Source organism: Lottia gigantea, assembly GCF_000327385.1.
Source record: "Lottia gigantea unplaced genomic scaffold LOTGIsca_92, whole genome shotgun sequence".
Taxonomy (NCBI): Eukaryota; Metazoa; Mollusca; class Gastropoda; family Lottiidae; genus Lottia; species Lottia gigantea.
In genome coordinates, this window is record NW_008711014.1 from 360,753 (window position 1) to 381,913 (window position 21,161).

General features: G+C 33.4%; 1 protein-coding gene across 1 annotated transcript; it reads right to left on the minus strand.

Moving 5' to 3' along the window:
- Nucleotides 1-11,122: 11,122 nt before the first annotated feature.
- LOTGIDRAFT_134585 (hypothetical protein) lies at nt 11,123-11,908 on the minus strand (the record flags this gene model as incomplete). The annotated part of the gene is made up of 1 exon (XM_009068647.1): nt 11,123-11,908. One exon carries the CDS (start codon nt 11,906-11,908, stop codon nt 11,123-11,125), a length of 786 nt encoding a protein of 261 aa, XP_009066895.1.
- Between the last annotated feature and the right edge of the window lie 9,253 nt (nt 11,909-21,161).

The following is a 21,161-nucleotide window of genomic DNA, read 5'->3' on the forward strand; positions in this document are numbered from 1 at the left end:
AAAATTGAAAACCCGAGAAAATTCGCTCAAAAAATGCACCTTCTAGAGCAAATTATCTACTCTTGCACATTTTGCACTGTGCCACTATACGTTATGCAAACATGTATTTATATTCATTCAGTAATAGACCACAAATGTAGATGTAAGGTATTGCAAATGTTGCTGCAACTATTACAGATTCTTCAGATTAGGCGACACAAAATCATATTTTTTTGAAATTACGAAAACAAAGCAGTGCGTTCGATAGAACGCACTGCAATACAAATATCAAATAATATTAAATTACTTTACTTTACTTATTTATTTAAGTATAGATATTTTTACGTTCATTTGCTGAGAAACGCAAAATGTTAATTGAATGTTCAGGAATATATTGATAAAATTATTGTTATAACATACCATTTTTACGGAGCCCCTTAAGCGCAATTTTCAACACTTTTTATTATTTTTTATTATATAAAACGTTTAAACGTTTAAACGAATTATTATTTCGTTTAAACGAATTAATTTTTTCGTCTTTTTCGTTTAAACGAAATAATTAACCCATCTTTTTATTTCGTTTAAACGAAATAAATATTTCGTTTAAACGAATTAGTTATTTCGTTTAAACGCCATGTATTGTGGGAGCAAACTTCGTCATTCACCTTGTTTGCTATTATTCATTTAATATTCAGTTAAAAATAAAAATTGCATATCAGATTGTCGATAGCATTTTCCTCATTAACCTTCCTGGTTACTTAAAAGATGCAAATCATAATATATAACTTTAAGCCCCGCCTCTGCGTTGCTTGCCTGGCGAAATATAATCGTTCAAGGTTAAAGGCGATTTATTTCAAAAGTTAATCTTAAAGACCAACAAATAACTTCTTCTGTATTGGGCAATATCAAATTCAAACTTGACTAAGTCAAGGCAACTTGTCCAATATCTCATCAATATAAACGATGTTACGTGCAAGAGATACATAAAGCATACAGCGCTGGTAACAGAAAATAACAAATGAGTTAAACAATACAACTTTAATCAATTTGAAACTATTAAGTGATACAGACAGTTCTTTTCATTGACTTAAAAATCTATGCTTCACATCCATAACACATATCCTACCAAAGGCAGTTGGCTGGAGTTGTCACACCTTAAAAACGCCCATTCTCAATAAAGGGGTGCAATTCGGTATGCCAACAAAACAAAAGTCGAAATAAGTGTAAGACACAAAACATCAATTAAAAATGAATCTATAATATGTCCTCAATCAGAAAGACAAATCTTTCAAGTTAACTTTCTTTTTCGATTTTTTATGAAAGAAAATGCGACATCAATATTTTCGAATAAAAAAACTTTTATTGCTGTTCGTCAAGCTTTTAATAGAAACCCAGATCCAAACAGACCCGGCGATGCAATTCTACAGCTTTTAGAGATTTGTTTTAGCGAAACGATTTCACATTTAATGGTAAAACATATTTACAAACTTCAGAGACAGCTTTGGGCAAACGATTGGCCCCTTCGTAAGCAAACCTTTTAATGGCAGTGGGGACTCGAGGTATTGCCCAACTGTCAATTTGATCCACTTTTTTACGGACGCTTTTTGGATGACGTTTTTATAGTTGGGACTTAATCTATCGAGCAGTTTTGGGAATTCTTTGAAATTCTCAACAACCACCATCCTTCCATCAAACTAACCGCAAACTTGAGTGACAAAAGCATAGACTTTCTCGATACCATAGATTCCATAGCAGAAACAAGTTTTACGATTTCACCAAATTTGCACAGGATCTTCTGATTTCAACCAAGCCTATGTACGATTGTTTTCTCAAAACTGAAACAGCGTGGGTACTCTAAACGATTTTTACGATACATAAAAAATTCCACCTTACCACAGATAGCAGCTAAAAACAGACTTTATGCCGAAGTACCTCCAGGTTTAACGAGTGCTCCATGTTTGTCCAGTAGATGCAAAACATGTCCCTTTATATCAGAAACTCATTATTTTGTAAGCAACTCTACGAATAAAAGGTACCCGATCCAGGATCATCTAACATGTGAACATTCGAATGTTATATATTTAATTTCATGCAAGAAATGCCCCAAACAATATGTAGGAGAAACTAAGAATAATGTACGAACTCGTTTTAATGCTTGGATATCAAGCCTGTTTCTAATCATTTCAACCTCGACGAGAATTCAATAGGCGATCTCACCCTAATCCCAACTGAGCGCATAGAAATTGAATTGTCCGAAGATGAAACTACCAATTCCGTCAATCTAGGGAAGCCCATTGGATTGAGACTAAATATTCACCATAATGTAGGCATAGCACCCTTTGTTGTCCCGTTCAATACAACCAGCAATCGAGCAAGCAAGATAGTTCATGCCCACTATAAGAGCCTTCAAGAGAAATTCCCCCATGTCTATAAGCAGAAAATGATAGTTGCATATACAAAAAATAAGAACTTAAATGATAATATTGTTCATAGTAAACTAAACACAATCAGTACATAATAGATACTATACACCCTTTTTTTGTCTAATTTCAGATCAAAATCAGAACAAAAGAAAACCCAGTATGAAGACCATTAATACCAATTTCTAAATAAAGTATCTGTTCCACCCTAGGCCTGTGCATTTCGGAGAATCAAACCCTCCCTTTCCCGAAATCAAAATAATTTCATGATTGTAAATGGTCATGAACAACAATAATCTGATTCAATGTGTTTATATTTTGCACCGGGACTGGCATAGCTACTCTTCTCAATAACACTATCCGAACCGTCTACTTTCGCCTGTCTTCTGATTCTCTACTTTATCTTTTCTGCGTGTTCTTTTGTCAGGCACAATAATAGGCCTTACCCACAATCTTTCATGAACCAGAAATCCACTTCTATATTATTAAATTTACCCTTTCGCTATTATTCTTCCTAATTTAACTTGTGGTTTATGGTGTGCAGCACTCAGATCAGTTGAAACTTAAGTTACCACTGTACTTCTGCCTTGAAACAAGCTGTGTTAAAAATGTTTGACTTTTTTTCAGCAATTTAATTACATAATATATTAGCACATATCCATTATTATTCGTTTTATGTAAAAGGATAAATAATTAAATTAGCAAAGAAACCTCTTCAAATCTTCAAGAATTAATATTAACACAATATCACAAGCGATGATAAATATATGATACCTATCACAATATAATAAACCGATTTAGAATAAGACAAACTACCAATAGAGAACCATTTTTATAGGCCCACATGGCTTGGCGTATATTGTCGTCACCCTGTCCGTCCGTTCATCCGTCCACAATTGCTTGTAAACACTCTGCAAGGCACAATTCTGTGCGACGAAACTTGGTATAGTCGTTAGTAATCACCCAAGGCTGAACCCTATTGAAAATCAGAATAATTTAAAAATAATTAATATGAGTTATTTCCCTTGGTCGGGATTCAGGTAAGAGATGTAAAAAAAGTTTAGTGGTTCGGATAGGACAATAAACCGAGGTCCCGTGTGCTACAGGCTATGCACGTTAAAGATCCCTCGACAGTTGGAAATCGAAAAGAGCAGGCTAATGCCGCTGTCCTGGCAAAATTTCCCTCATTGCACCCCGCATGGCGTTGCCCGTCTTCATTAGCCCACATGGTGCCTAAAAGTAGGACGTAAAACCCCATTCATTCCATTTGAAAAATGCGTTCAATTTTTAGCTTGTAAACACTCTAGAAGGCACAGTTCTTGATGGATTTTGGCGAAACTTGGTGTGAGTGTATTTATCACACAAACGAAAATCAGAAGAATCTAATAAAATTATTGTCCTTTTTCTTAGAAAAGCATTCAAGTTTTAGTCTGTAAATACTATAGAAGGCCCAATTCTTGACAGATTTTGATGAAACTTGGTAATATTATTCAGTATCGCCTCGAAAAGTTCAAAAGAAGTGTATGTCTGAAGGTTGGTTATTTCATACTGGTAATTGTTACTGTACTGCCAAATATTTTTATTTAAAATCAAAGCTGCCAGTGGGCGTATATTACCTTGCCTATCTTTATAATAATTTGTGAGATTAGATCTAAAAACTAAAAATTGTATCACACGTTTGAGACGCTTGAACTGTTTAAACAGGCAATCAATACGGTCTAAAGGGATGGTTTCTAGATACTTTGATTTCTGAACTGCTTATGAAACGAACAAAATGTTGTACATTGTGATACAATCACCACAGTTTTACCTACAGTAGTAAATGGTTCAACTATTTCTTTAAACTTGGGTTTCAGAGGCAGCGTCTCGCCTGATTGGGTTTAAACTTTGTATTTTACAATATGACTGACCACAAACATCACACTGTCATATGCACGTAACTTATGTTACGGTAATGTATGTTTCAAAACCACTTGCAAAGCTATCAGATATAAATTCTTATGCACACTTATATAGTTTCTGAAGATATTATGTAACCACACAGAGGTACCTTTAATATCAGTATTATTTAAGTTGATATTACATACTAGTAGCAAATAAAATATGGTCACGTATGCTACATCCTTAAATGATATGTCCGATTTTAACTAAAATGGAGACCCTCAAACCCTTCTTGAAGATATTCTTTGATATTATTGTCTTACTATATCCAGAGTAAACATTCTGAAAATTGACGTAATTCTATTTAATATGTAACAAAGCTGCCTATGAAGTAAATAGCATTAGTAACGTATGTTTCACGAAATTTGGCGACAAGGCAAGATTTCTATTTAAATTCAGATTTTGAGAAGGTATATAATTTGAATTGATAAAAAGAAATCGACTATGATAAGCGATAATGATTATCCCAAATAGATACCAATATAACATGATATTGTCACACAAGCACTCTTAAGATTTAAAACTCCTACGGCGACAATAACGTATGTTACAATTTGGCATTTTGAGTAACTATCACTAACTCAATAATTTGAATGGTATTAACCTTCTGTGCATTTATAGTATACATGTGCACCTTCTTGTCAAAAACACCAAATTTGGTAAATCAATTGGTTTGCGAAAGAAACAAAGGCGACAGCAATTGCACCCCTTATTGAGAATGGATTGGCATGCTGGGAAATTTAAATTTCACCAATTTGTGTTACTCCGTATTTTAAAATGACACCGCAAATTATGATTAAAGCACAACACTCTGAGAGGTGTGAGTGCACTTAACACTGATATTGCCTCTCATGTAACTCAATTGCGGGTGTAAAATGTTACACTGTCACAGGGGACAGTATCATCCTGTTTGTTTATGAAAAGGGGACATTTTTTTTTGACTGATATGTAATTAGATGTTAAAGGGGAACATCAGATGTTGGTACAAGAGGAATTAATTCGTTTTACTGTGTGAAAACATCTCGCAGCTGTAGAATAAATGGCTGGAAACGTTCACATGTTACTATTCTTTGAATAAATTACAACATCCATAACTCTACATGGCAATGCTATTATTATTACGGTCTAGAACACATACTATCGCCTTATTTATCAACTCGTCGGTTACGCCACCCACTGAAATATTGACAAATAATACGTTCAATCGAGTTTATTACACGTTTCGAGTGAAAACTCGGGCGAATCTTTGCCAGACCCATTAACACAATCATATTTAAACACGATCCCAATAAATTTGGGTTTCAATTATCATTGTTCTAGCAAATTTTATCGTCTCCTATAGTGATCTCAGAGAAAATTCGGCCAAAATATTTTTTTTTTCTTTTTAAAAAACGAACAGTATGATACTGGCCCCTCTGGTCCAAGAGTCACCTTTTGCAATGAATAACACCTTATGACAGGATGTTACCACAAAACACTCAAGCAGGTGTAAAACGTTACACATGTTTAACAGTGTGGCCCACAATCCTTTAGGGGTACCAGTGTACATACAGCGGCCTTGTTAAATATTAGAATCAATAATGAGCAACATGAACCATAATGATTATTCTGTCATGTTTCTATTCAATACCCAGAAAAGTAATCAACTCAAGATCTTATCAATTCCAATGATCACACAAAGTTTGATCAAATCAGTTGGAAACTGCTTTCTCTTTTGTGCCCACAAGAAATGCAAATCAAATAAAAATTGCAGATTCGATTGAACTCGAACTTGACCGAGATCTCATCATTTCCAATGCTCAAACCAAATTTCATCAAAATCGATTGAAAATTGTAGTTTTTTTTTAACCCACAATCAAATTTTGCCGCAATTTTACACAAGGGCAAGAACTCAAAATCTGTTCGTTGAAAAATTGTCAAATTCGTCCCGTGATCACACCAAGTATTGTCAAAATCGATTGAAAATTGAAGCTTCTATTGTGCCCACCAACAAATTTTGACGCGATTTTGCTAAGTCAAGGGCGATAACTCAAAATGCTGTCATCGAAAACTCATATATTCGAACTTGACTGAGGTTCTATCAATTCCAATGCTCACACCAAGTTTGATCAAATCAGATGGAAGCTGCAGTCTCTATTGTGCCCACAAGAAATGTTGACGTACGGACTGACGGACAGGGACAACGCCATTTTCACGTGAACGTATAAAATGGTTATTCAAGGTTAACCAAGGGAACCATGTATGTTCCACAGACTGAAAACTTTAAATCTTTAAATCTTTAAATTGACTTACAGAAGGATATCAGAATGCATGAGGGCAAATGTTACAACAAAAAAAGAAATTTTCGGAGAGAAACCCACATAAGTCCACGGGCCCGCGCTTATCTAGTTGAGCCACTGCCCGTAATTCATCTTTTCACTCCTAAAGTTGTTATGGACACGAATCACGAAATACTATAGAAATGCTTCAGATTTGTTCTGTTTATTGGTTAAGCGCGATAAATAATGAATATTAATTCCTACTTACCAACTATATTCCAAGTATGTGACTTGTATCTGATATTAAAATATTTACAGCCCTATAACCGTTTATCATGTGATGTGTTTAGAGGATCGTCATTAGTCAAGTCTTCATTCATGCTCTACTGCATACAAAATAATCGGTGTGCAGGAATAGCAGGTCGCTGCGTTCCCGATCAATAAAATTAAGAAAACAAAACAATACAGAAAAGGGTATAGTAATATAGATAAAATCTTTACACTACACAATCTGGCTCAGAAATGTTTCGTTTTATTGTTTATTAATTGATAACACGAAAGCATACGATATTATGCAACCCCATTTACTAAAATATGTTCTGTTGAAAAATGATATAAATGGTTTTCTAAGAGTTATTTCATCAATGTACAGTCAGTCAAAATCTTGTGTCCAAGTTGGAAAACTAACTTTATCTGAATTCTTCAACGGTTGTATCGGTACCCGTCAAGGCTGCATGATCAGTCCTCTTCTGTTTACGTTACTTTTAAATGAGCTTCTACAAATGCTAAAGATAGAAAAATGTTGTGGTATTTTTGTAAACCAAGATATAGATAAAATAGTGAGCCTTCTTTATGAAGACAATGTAGCAGATAGCTGCTGTGGCTTCAGAAACAAATTGACTGTGTCAGTCATTTTGTATAGGTTATGGAATGAGGATAAATTAAGCTAAAACTAAAATTGTAGTATTTAGAAGAGGCGGTGAAAAGGCCATGAATAGTTTATATAGATCCTGATGTAAAACTTTCGCTAATATACAAAACTCTTCGTTTTTTTTTTTGATGGAATGATAACTTCTATCCTGACATAAGGTTCTTAGATATGGAGATATGTGTATAACAAATATTTAGATATGTTCAATTGCAATTGTATTAACGTACGGTGGTTCGTAAACGACATCATGTATTTTTTTTAATTTTGAATTAAAAAAATGGAATATAATTATAAAACATAATTTTGAATTAAAAACTTGTATGTTCACCCGGGTGAAAAGTAACATTCATCCGGGTGAAAATTCCAGAATTTTGAATTAAAAAACATACTATAATCAATATCAACTAATGTTGAAATGTAAGGACTGTTTAAGCGCTATTAATAACAGAAATCATATATAAGCACTTGATAACGTTACCTGTATGTGTAATAAAACGTTGTGTTTAATAATAAATAGAAGTCTATATCCATAAAAACTGTTGTTTCTTAAGAAATCATTTAGTGATCATAACAGGTTTTAGAGCAGGTTTCCATAACTGGGCGTGGAAACATATCGCATAGTGCTACTATTGAAGATGAATAATTACATTTTATTATGGGTGGTCTATTGTACAAATACCCGAGATCAGTATACTTGCACTGTGACGAAACAGGTACAATTTTTTCATATGGAATATGAGATAAGCTTACCCAAGTTCAAACTTGGTAGAATTTATTATTAGAGGGGAAAAATGTAGAAGAAAGTATGTGTTAGAAAAAAATGAAATAGTCTGTTAAAAGAAATGCAATATAGTTTGTCTTTTAGAATGATTTTTGTTTAAACATGAATTGATTTACCAATATAATCTTATAATATGTATTATAATTGTAAATACATTATTGTGTCATATGGACTAGAGGCCTTCTACTGTGCTAAAAAAAAACAACACTTACTTTCACCAGATAAACCCAAAGATTAAATCATAAAAATCCTCCGATTTCTTGACCACATTTCCATCGCTAATTTACACTATACTATACAAATCTTACTACAGTTGTTGTCATAGTAACCAGGTAACAACACAGACATCTTACCATTCTATCATCAGCAAGAAGCTTGGCATTTGACTTCCTTTCGAATTAATTATCGTGTTATTATCAAACAGGCAAATACCCTTTTGTAACCCTGGACAACAAGAACGATGTACGCAATGTAAACTGACCCTTTACTCGAACTGCTCACTGTGAGTACCTGCATTTTCTCCATGCACGTTGTCACGCGCTATGGACTTCATGGATATATATAGAATCCAATCAATTCTGATATACCGGTAAACTAAGGCTGGTCATTATTGACCTATTGTGGATTTGACATAGATTATAGCTTAATTAAATAGCAATTGTTTTTTTCGGAGATTAAATCCATTATTTAATCCCCCAACCCAACAACCTGTAAAAAATGATAGGTAGACGTAGACTAGCGTAGGGTCATCATGACACTGTATTTTATGTCATAGACCATAACGCACATATTACTATCTGAGTTAAATATTGCAAAATTGAGTAGCCTAATAAACAATGAAATAGTATGGACTCGTACAACTTAAAAATTCGGCAGGTACTTTAGTTTAGTAGGCCAAGTCAGTTGTATTGTTACACATTCGCTTCTTTCTCGTTTTTACCTGCATATTTTTGGCCTAGATTTGGATTTTGATGTCTGAAATAGTCGCATTACTAATATTTTGTTGCGTAGGTGGTCTCGTTTTTTAAAAAGAGTTATCTCCCTCCCTGAATGCTGTGTAGTGCTATCGCATAGTAAAGTTATATCTTATGGCTACTTATTATCTTCCGTACCTGTCATATTTACGTGACTATGGCGTTTGAGACGGACCGAGGGTTGCCGAAAAAATTGTAGCGCCTATTTCAGTAACTGGCCTTCACAGTGACACTGACAATACTCACCTGCTCTGTGACGAGATGCTTTATTCAATCAATGCTTTCTTCTTAAAGAAAAGTTTGGTTTTTTTTATGATAATCAATGAATGGAAATCGGTCTAAAAAAAATATTATCTCACTGCAATAAAGTCAAAGGACAAAAAAACAATACCACACCGTTCTTAGTTTTCGTCTGCACCACATTGATTTCTTCTAATAAATTCAACTCGACGTTCTCTGGAGTAGGATAAAAGGTGTACATTAAATCTGTTATTAGCCATTACTGAAACAGTTCTTCGAAAGTGGAAATTTTTTTTAGACGATGTATAATGTCTAATGTAAGTGTACGTACAAGAAATGTTTTGGTATGGAGTTTTCTTCTGTTTGATCTATTGATAAAAATATATCGAAGACCTGCTTCTGTTACGACGTATTGGATATTATAAAGTTACCTCCTTTTCCAGACTTCAGTAAAGGGACATAACTCTTTTAAACTAAAATTCTATTCGAACACAAATAGTGCTTTCTGATGTGAACATGTACTTAGATTACCACGCTAAAGGTAAAGGGATACCAAATTATTGTCAAAGACTCTCTCTCACTAACCTGAAGGACCATGGTTCAATCCCGGCATAGGTCAAAACTTAAATGAAATAAATGAAGTTTTACGCACTAGGCCTACGGGCTAATGAAGATTATCTAATTTCGTATCTAATCACTTCCAAGGAGTAGAACTGGTATATTATGTAATATTTCTAGATGGATAACCGACGTAAAGGACTCAATTCTTTCTGTGTGAATCCAATTTCCATTATAGGCCTATTAATTGACCTACTTGTACAGTGAATCTTCTTATCTTATTCGCATGCAATTCATCACCGATAATGTGGGAGGTAGGTAGGTAGAAAATAATGTGGTCTGTCCCTTCGCTTATATACTTCTCGTAAGTCCGACACTACTCATGCTATCCACACTCATCTTAATTAACTGGTCAATAAGTATACATCCCTTGATTCAGTGGCGGTAACAGCCTCGTAAAAATGGGGTTAGAAATATGGGACAGACGACCTCAATGGTGGAGGACTGTTGGCTTTGAGATTCTAAATAGGGGCAGTCAGTGCATGGCGTCTGAGGATCTTCTACTCTAAAAAAAAACAATTTGAAAAATAGAATTAATTTCCGTGTATTCCGACACATATTTTGGGGCAGAAACGTATAAAAATCACATTTTGAAATCAATGAAGTTTGTGCAATTTGTAGTACAAACTATTGATCTGGGGAAATACCTAGAAAATCCTTGAAATCCGTGTATGTCCAGAACTATTCGCGTTTAAAAGTTAAAAAGACGAGTTGTCTTTTCTTGAGACACTGCCATATATAGAAAAGACATCTGTTGGAAAAGAAATTCCCAGTTCGAGATATTTTTAAAGGAATTATGCGACTTTCGTACATTTCTAGTACTTTTGAAAACTATTTACAAATATTCAAGACTCAAATCAACCTTCAAAATGGCGCAAATGTCCCTTTTTCTATGAATTGGAATTTGAAAGTTGTTGTTTGAAGTAGTTGTTCCCGTGAACAGCTCTGGGTCTACGATTAGACCAACGTAATAAATGCAATCAACCAGGATTACATATTTTGGGATTAACAATGGAAGTCCATATATCCCGAGCCTGTTGAGGTCTGATAAAGGCAGCAGCAATCATATTTCGCCGACTGAAGTCACAACTTCGTATCAAACCCATAGGACTGAATTCTTCATTCAACAGTCTTTGATATTTGTTAACTTTCGCAGCAATAGCGAGTATTCCGGTAATGTGTACGTCTTCCATGTTCAAATAAGGCATGTATTCCGAAATGTTTAAAAGTTTCATGGCAATGTCCGTTGGCATAACGTAGATGTTGCCCTTCACATGAGGTGGATAATACTGAAATGGATACAAGGATTCTGAAACGCGATATTTTCCTTTGCGATGAGTTTTATCAATTGTGAATAGGAGTCCGGAGATTTTGTTTGTCCATTCTGGCGTATGTAGTCGTGCAACGAGTTGTGGAACGTCCACGAAAATGTCTTCATCGGCTTTCATAACGAATTGAGTTGTTGGACACAATTCCTTAATCCATTTAAATCCCATTAACACTTTAAGAGTTAAATTAAAATAGGTTTCGCTAAATTCAAACATTACTATATCACGGTGTACCTCGGATTCCCTTTTCACCAATTCAGTATTATACTTAATTTGAACCTGAGGTAAACCAAACAGAAACACAATTTTTATTTTTTCAGGGATAGTCTTCCCCGGCCATGATTGCCCGTGAGCAACACGGCCCCATGTTTCTCGAATAACGCGCCTCTCTTCAGTACGATGATGTACGGATAACACCAAAATCACTAGAAATGGCATATCTTTGCACATGTCGCTACTTAAAATAATCTTAAAATCAAGGGGCGTAACTCTCGTCTTCTGGGGCACAAAGAATTTTGGGTTATCTTCCGGTCTTTCCCAAATTACAAAGCTTGGTGTAGTTTGTATAGTTGATGCCAGTCTTTCAGTTAATGAGTCACTACAGATAGTGGAATATTCAATTCTAGTTGGACTAGAAACGGAAGGAAATCCTCGGAGTGTAGTTATCAAATAGTAAATCACGTGGATACTAATAACAAGGGAGAGAACTGATAATAAAAACCGTCTACTCATCAGCTTTTTACATCTGCACATGACTCCTTAAACCGTATAATGTTATAATGTTAGAGAGATTGTTCAATTGAATGGGATTTATATTGATGTACAATGCTATGTATGTAAGTAGATATTTGCGGCACATCATCCTCTCACCGTTAGCATAAAAGCTGTATTAGGAAAACAAACTTAACTGGAATTTCACGTAAAGCTTTTCCATCCAAATTTTAGTTGTGTCGGCGTCCGACAGACCTTTCGAATGCATCATTAAAGGCCAATATGTAAAGAAGGCAAACCACATAACGCGTTAAAGCAACAGAACCCGGAATCTTGCAGATCGTGTTGATGTATTATTACATACACCTTCAAAACAACACATAAAATCACTATGTAAGGACACTTTTTAGATTGAGGAAGACAAACTGTACTGGTAAGTACAAGGTAAAATCAGTTAAGAAATGTTCAAATTGATCTAAATACTTCTATCTACATCCACTCAAGCCATTTACAAATCAGATATCTGGAAGTAGAAAGTAGAAATATTAAATATAGCCTATATTATTGGGTTAAAACTGATCTTCTCTTGATCTTGTTTCCAGTCAACATAGAGAAACATTATGTTTGATATTCAATTGAGACACATACAGGACAGTGCAACTTTGTTCGGAAGTGAAACATAACAGGACATCCTACTACAAGGGTTAGTATAGCAGAGCGACATAGCTTGACATGACATCACATCACATAGGTACAGAACAAAAGCATAACGTGACAAATATATGACAAAGTGTAACAGAATGATGCACTTGGAATAAAGCATCGATTGCATTACATGTTAATACGAAGAGCATAGCACGGCATAGAACTCATTGGAAAAGACGATATAGAAATTTATATATCAATATAATACACAGTTACCAAGTCTACATACGATGCAATATTTTCCAATTCAGTAAGTCCGTTTTCTTCCAAGTGCGAAAAACGTCAAATTTTAGAAAATAACTCCCTTATCCATTAAAACTTTTGCTTATCCAAAAGCGACAAACCAGGAATACAATAGCTATTACTTATACTACATATTACTAATATCCATACTACGGAACGAAACTATTGATGTAAGATGAATATTTCATATCAATCCAATTGGAATCGTCGTTTTATAATCGATTGTTTATGATTGATACGATATTCTTCAAATCAATAAAAAGTATAGGCTACCTTTGAACTCTTTGTTACGCTTGAAACCGTAGGCGTGTGATTTAAAAAACATTTATTTTAGTTATTGAATTTACATGAAGACATACACGGGAAAAACTATATCAGGATCTAGGCATTGTGAGAAAGAACAATAGGCAATGTTTTATAGCTTAAAGGTACACTACCTCTTAGGATGACCAAGAGGTTGAATTTTTTAAACTTTAAAATAAGTCTTTGTTCATCAATTGATTTACCTGGTGTCATATATACAAAAAAATCCCTCTATAATCCGATTATTGTTCATTATTGGGCTTTGGGCGTTTTCACTGGCGTACAATCCAATCAAATCGATGTATTTCTTGATACAAGAAAGGCGGTTATTGGAGACAAAGCATAAGTCGAAGGTCGTTATTGCTTGCTTACTGCTCATATTTATTAAGCTGAAAAGTCTAATATTGGAAGATCAAGCTAAGGGTTTGCTTAAAAAAAAATATATATATAGAGAGAGAACTTCCAATCAATATCCTTTGCAAGATTATGTGACCTACTTTATTAGATTTACCGGAAGTGGTAAGTTGATTTTCGTTCCATCAATATTGACATTTACTGCGATACTACAAGCAGCGACACTATGGCGTCAATAACTTCCGGTTAAATATAGAATGGGAAACTTCCTGACAATATTATGTTCAAGAGTCGATCGAAAGTGTCTTGAATCCGAAACACAAATTGGTGATGTGGCTTTTTCTCTATTTAATTTTAATTTCCATGTACAGATAACAAGCTTCAATCAGGGCCCAGAAAAGTTAGGTTGAATTGGGCAAACAGTTCACAAAGGTTCGTTTTTCCACTCGTTGTCATGGTTTAACAAACATTGTTGAACATATTTTTTTAAAGAGCTTAAGCTTTAATTTTTAGATGTGTTATTTCGTAGGTTGAAAAGGAAACCAAGGAAGTTGCTTACCTTTGTGGAATTGAATATTTCTAATATGCATCAATGCCAAAATGAAAAAAAAAACATCGCCAGTAAAACGAAAAACAATTCTTAACAGTTCCACATGCCGTGCAGTTTAATTGTGTTAAAAAACTACAATACCATTGTGTTTATTGTGTAGGTCTAGAAATAGAACAATATGAAAAAAACTTTAATATTTTGAAACCCAAGAGAATCTTTATTAGATCGAATCAATATTTAATACAATGAATCTTTTATTTCTGAAGCAGCATATATTGTAAAAATATTGTTGTCTTAAGAGCATTATATACTTTAGGGATGCAATCGACAAGGAATTCCCTTGACTCGCTGAAAGAGCTTATCAGATATTGCCATTATAGTGTTTTCAATGTCGCATTTTGCTGATCATTTTCTCAGTAGAGACTTTATCAAGGCCCTAGGCCGATGGAAATGTAATTCAATGAATATCATTTTTGATAAAATGAAGGTACAGACAATGTGGGCCATTTTCACCCTTAATTTCTAGGACATAAGTGCTATTGTTGCAAAATGTAAAGTGGTCAAAAACAAATGGCGTGGGTGTGAAGTCTAAGGCTAGATCTACATCAGAATTGTTTTTAAAAGACCACATCCCTTTACAAATACCTTACTAAAATAATGGCAATTGTCTCGGAAGCATCACACTTTGTAACAATGTTATACAGAAAGCGTTTTTTTTTAATTCATATATTTTTTATGGCTGCCACATTGTCATGCGTACTCAGTACAAATGCTTTCTACTTAATAAAGACTTTTAATCATCACATACAAATTTCAGGATGCATATCATGATGTAGAGTTTAACGTTACCAATTTACATGTCCACGGTATTACGCCTATGCTTTGAGACACTTATTGATACAAGCATCAACAAATAAAAACCCTAGATTTTTTAAGCACCCCTTCTAGAAAAAGATCAAAATCTGCACACACTGGGACCTGTTCCTTACAACATCGTACAATCAAACTTTGTCGATATTTCAATTCGTTTCAATGCTACATTTGACACATAGGCCTACGACAAATTCTAATAGAAAGAATTTTGATGTGGCTCTATAGATGAAGTTTTGTAGAATATTACGGCGAAACTGAAAACACTTACCAAATGGTGCCTTATGCAATAAAAGCCTACCGGTTTTTTTTTTCAGAATTAAGTCTAGCACAGTAACAAAAATGAAGCACGAAGACAAGGAAGTGCCTGCCTATATCAATAATAGCAAACTACTCCTTATGTCAGAACATGGTCCATTACACCAGCACAGTAAAAATAAAAATGAAGCACGAAGGCAGCAAGGCAGTCACTGGTGTTGTTATTGTGTGGAATTGTCTATAATTGATTTGCATGACATTCACAGTTCTGGCGTGGAATTGGTAATTCGATGAATATTGAGAGATGCCATCAACCATTAATCAAATTCCGTGTACTGACATGAATTTTATTACTGATTTCTAGATGATAGAACCATTATATAAATTGTTGGGTGATAAACATGGCCGTATGAAGGAAATGGGTAATGGTGAATTTCATATAATATGGTGTCGCACCAACAGGGTATGCTTACTCGTCTAGGCACCTGATACCACTTTTCATTATGAAATACTTACTGCTACCAATGTATTGCACTGTATCGTTAGTACTGGATTTATTAATCAAAATTTCAGATTGTCCACTGTACTTGAATGAACCAATGATGAAGGGCAATTTACGACTACAGCGACAATAGATATTTTGCTATCGATGGATCTTTAAAGTTAATAATATTCAGCACACTGAACTCTTCTTCCAACCAATATAATTAAACTTCCATAGACCCTTTTCTTAATTTCTCGACTTTACTACATAGCCGTTACAGCCGTTGACATTCTCGATAATATTTTACGTTGTAATAGTTTCGACCTGGTAAGTAGAGTGGCCGATCGGCCAAAGGCGCTTGATCTAGACACTAGTCTCTTCGGAGGCGTGAATACGTGTCTCACCTCTGCCAGAATACTTTAAATTGATATGGGTCTCATGGGTCAATTTTGGTTTGAAATCTGAAAATTTGTATACATCACTATAAATATTGAAATGATTTGTGACAGAAATATTAATAAACTATTATTATCATTATTATCCCAAAAAAGACAAGAAGTAGAAATCAACAAGCTACGAACTGAAACTACGTTAAACCTAGGGCAGATCAGAACAAATAATACGTTTTTAAATTCTTTGATAATAGCAGATAATTAAACGTAAAGAAGAAATCAACAAGCTACGAGCTGAAGCTGTGTTAAATCTAACAGATCAGAACAAATAATACGTTTTTAAACTCTTTGATAATAGCAGATAATTGTCATTGCCAATAACATGCACACGACAAGAATACTTGTGGAAAAACATTTTTATGATCGTGTATCTTTCATCAAACAAATATATTAAATGCACTTACCAAGTGGTATTTCGATCAAACCATTCTCGACTGCAGCTTATAAAGAGATGAGTTTATCACAAGCTAATGGAAAAGAATGATTATACTCATCTGTAGGAAATCTTACTGGCGTCTTAAGCTAATTCCAATCACAATTTTACTTGGTCTTACAGAATTCATACAGCTAATAAGCGGCGATAGAAATCATTCTCTTAGAAAATACCGCTAGTAACTTTCGCAGTACTCAATCAATAGTCAGTTCCTCCAAGTGTTTCGCGAATGGAAATTTGATTATATTTTATGAAGACGAATTTTTATGTTGGTGGAAATTCTTGATGATTATGACTTTCTGTGCTATTGAGTGTGAAACCCAGAAGATTCTGGAATTATATAGAATTTTGACGATGGCTCAACTAGAAGATTTGGGACCTAGGGACATGAGTGAGTTTGGGGCCATTCCGGCCGGAAAATTTTTTTTGAACACGGTCTTCCTGCATTCTGAGACACCTCAAGTTAATGTATTGTAATTGTTAGGGCCCAAGCATGGTTGTGAATAATTTTACATTGTGTGTTACCTTAAATGTCCTTATTTTAGTACTTTTTTTTAAAAGTTCAAGCAGTCCCTATGGTAGTTGAGTAACTGTGTTTTGCTTGTTAAGTGGAGATTACAAAACCCTCTGAATGAACTAACTAACTGTTATTTGGTTTTACTGATATTTTCAGATACGCAAAAAATAAACACTACTATTAGATAATCTGAGTTGTATCAAAAGAAAAGTCTTCAAATGTTTAATTTGGCTCTTTCTTTGCTAAAACAATGGTTTTTTTGGTTGCAGAAAGGTTGACACAGGTCTGATCTACTTAAAATTAGATTACAATATCAATCCTTTGTTTTCTCAAATATTTTGTCGACAATGTAAATCTAAATAGTTTTCTTCCAAAAGACTGTCCTATTCATGTTATTTTTAACCAATCAAAGAGTGTCATATATATCGGTTTCTTGGTGAAATGAGGAATTGTGGGATAGCAAAAACCATTGCTCTACTTAAGGTTTCTATATCCCATAATTCTTTATTTTATCAAGAAACGGGTTTTACGTGACCTGCTTTGATTGGTTAAAAATAATATCTTTGGCACACACCTTTGGTAGAAAACTTCCTAGATTACAAATATACGAAGTTTATATGAATTAAATTTAATTGTGATTTTGGCCCAGGTCTATTGGTGACATCTGATAAGACCCGTCGCATTCATCAAGAAATTCGAGAATTAGTCAGCAACTTGATTCACCTTTTACTAGAAAGCAGAGCGTGAGGGACTAATGAACAATAACCAGGCGCGATTTTGAAGTCGCCATTTCCATGGTCAGATCTTCAGATTTGGTATCCTGTATGGTAACACTATTGACAAAAGAAATCAGACAAAAGAGTCTGGAAGAGGAAGTTAAAGCCAGTTTCATAAAACCAAGAACTGTGACTTGAAGAGATTGTAAAGAGTTTTTCTTATCGGGAACGCCAATAGCATCAATTTACAATCTCTTTAATGGGTTCTGACATTGTTCAACGATATAGATTGTTTGTGATATATTGAGAAGTTTATTTTCTTTTTTCCATTGCTGTCAGTAAAAGTCGGTTTTATAAACATCATTATAGTTGTTTTTAATTTATTCTTGCACCAATAGCCTTATATATATCATATCATCAGTGCCAATATCCACTTTAAAACTAATTTAAACAAAAACATAAAATTTATATTTAAATCTATTGTAAACTGAATCTGTCCGGCATACCGTATTTGGAAAAACTACTAGCAACTGACCATAACTGGTGAAATCATATCTGAATTTCACAAGTTGTGATCATTTTGTACTTGTATAGGATGGTCGATCCGATACGTCCAAATCTCAGGCTGTCAACTTGATCACAGTTACCAATAATTTAATGTAATTAAAATTATGTTACAATTTCGTATCGTTTTGTATTTACTGATATTGTTAGTCTCTATGCAATCTATAAGGCCGAAAAGCATCATTAGTATCAATATTTATCACCTCTTCAAAGTCATACTGGGCTATGTTATCGATATCAAACATGTTTAAAGGTATCAAATCCCTTAGGCAAATAAACTGGATTAATTTTGGGCCAATATTTAAATTTTGAAGTTTTTCTTGAATACCTGGTCCAAAACACATTCTGATTTGTCGACGACATAATTCTGTCAAACTCAAGTTGTCACAAAATCTTTTAAATTTCTTTTCGTCAGGATCATCCAATTTAAAAATATCCAGAATGAGTTGTCTTTGTACACCACTGTGATAAAATATTTTTGCCAGATCCAAAGGATGGTCACGGTATTCATGTGAAAATTTTGAGTATTACTGGATTAACTTGATTTACCAAATCGCCTCACCGTATTCAAAACCGACAATTTTATCATAAATAAGGATATTTAGGGCTCTAAATTGCACAAATATCATACTACTCTTCCATTCTGTTAAACTAAGCAATATAAGACGGAGTAAAGAGTTTTATAAGGCAACGGTGAAGCAAAATGTGAACGAGTCGGCAATTTTTATTTAGAAATGCCGCCATCTTGTAAGGGGAGATAACATATATTATTGCCTTATTGTGGTTTGGTGGTACGTTGGTTACGAATTCTCTTGCGGAAGCTGTATCATTTCCGGTTAACTTTTTCTGAAAAAGGGAATTGCAGGAATCATAGGCATCTGGGGAAGAATTTGAATGTCCCAATCGAAGTCGAAGGTGTCCCCGATACACATAAAAAGCCTAGAAAACCTCTTTACAATCCCATTAAACTGGATCCGAAAGAGAGTAGCCTAATACATGTTAATTAAAATGGGCTAAAATACCCACAACATACAACTGAAACAACAGTATACATATACTGTCACAATGGTCAATGTGATACCGATGATTGTTGCGCAGTTTTGCGTAACTTTACCTATTATATCGGTTCAGTTTCAGAACGCGGCGTCTGATGTTTGAAATCCATCTTACTTTTGGAGTGTGTACCTTATTTTGCTATTTTTAATTAACTAGATAGAACTTATTTATCTTCATAAAGAGGTGATAATGACACGAATGCATGACAAAACCTGCCATATGAATAAAGTCCGTTTAATCAATTATCTGTTGTCTGTGATATCTGATTACTATCCAATAAAAACAGATAAAAATCCTGTCTAACCTCTTCCGTGTCCTGCCATTGTAAGACAAGTTATAAATGTCTTCATGGATTCCTCAAATATATCGGATCCTTATTACAATCATTTGTTCACATCTACTCTACATTCATGTACACCCGGGTACGTTAAATACTCCTTTTTGACTTGTAGAATTGCCATTGATGAATACACACACGAGAAGTTGACAGTGAGAAATATTATGGGGTTAACTTAATATAAATTGTCTGGCTGTGTCGGCCAATCGAAATAATTGTGTTTTTTTTTTTTTGCATAATGTACATTTTAGAGTAAACAAAGTTTTAACACGTCTGTTAGCATATCAAATGATTATTTCACAATAGATATTTCACCACCATTTATCAGTAATATGAGCATTTACTTTAATCAACAAGACGTTATCAAATATATTAGTTTGATTATCAATAAGATTTTATAAATATAAAAGTTTGATTTTCAATAAGATTTTATAAATATATTAGTTTGATTTTCAATAAGATTTTATAAATATATAAGTTTGATTTTTAATAAGATTTTATAAATATATTAGTTTGATTTTCAATAAGATTTTATAAATATATAAGTTTGATTTTCAATAAGATTTTATAAATATATAAGTTTGATTATCAATAAGATTTTATAAATATATAAGTTTGATTTTTAATAAGATTTTATAAATATATAAGTTTGATTATCAATAAGATTTTATAAATATATAAGTTTGATTTTTAATAAGATTTTATAAATATATAAGTTTGATTTTTAATAAGATTTTATAAATATATAAGTTTGATTTTCAATAAGATTTTATAAATATATAAGTTTGATTTTTAATAAGATTTTATAAATATATAAGTTTGATTTTCAATAAGATTTTATAAATATATAAGTTTGATTATCAATAAGATTTTATAAATATATAAGTTTGATTTTCAATAAGATTTTATAAATATATAAGTTTGATTTTTAATAAGATTTTATAAATATATAAGTTTGATTTTCAATAAGATTTTATAAATATATAAGTTTGATTATCAATAAGATTTTATAAATATATAAGTTTGATTTTTAATAAGATTTTATAAATATATAAGTTTGATTATCAATAAGATTTTATAAATATATAAGTTTGATTTTTAATAAGATTTTATAAATATATAAGTTTGATTATCAATA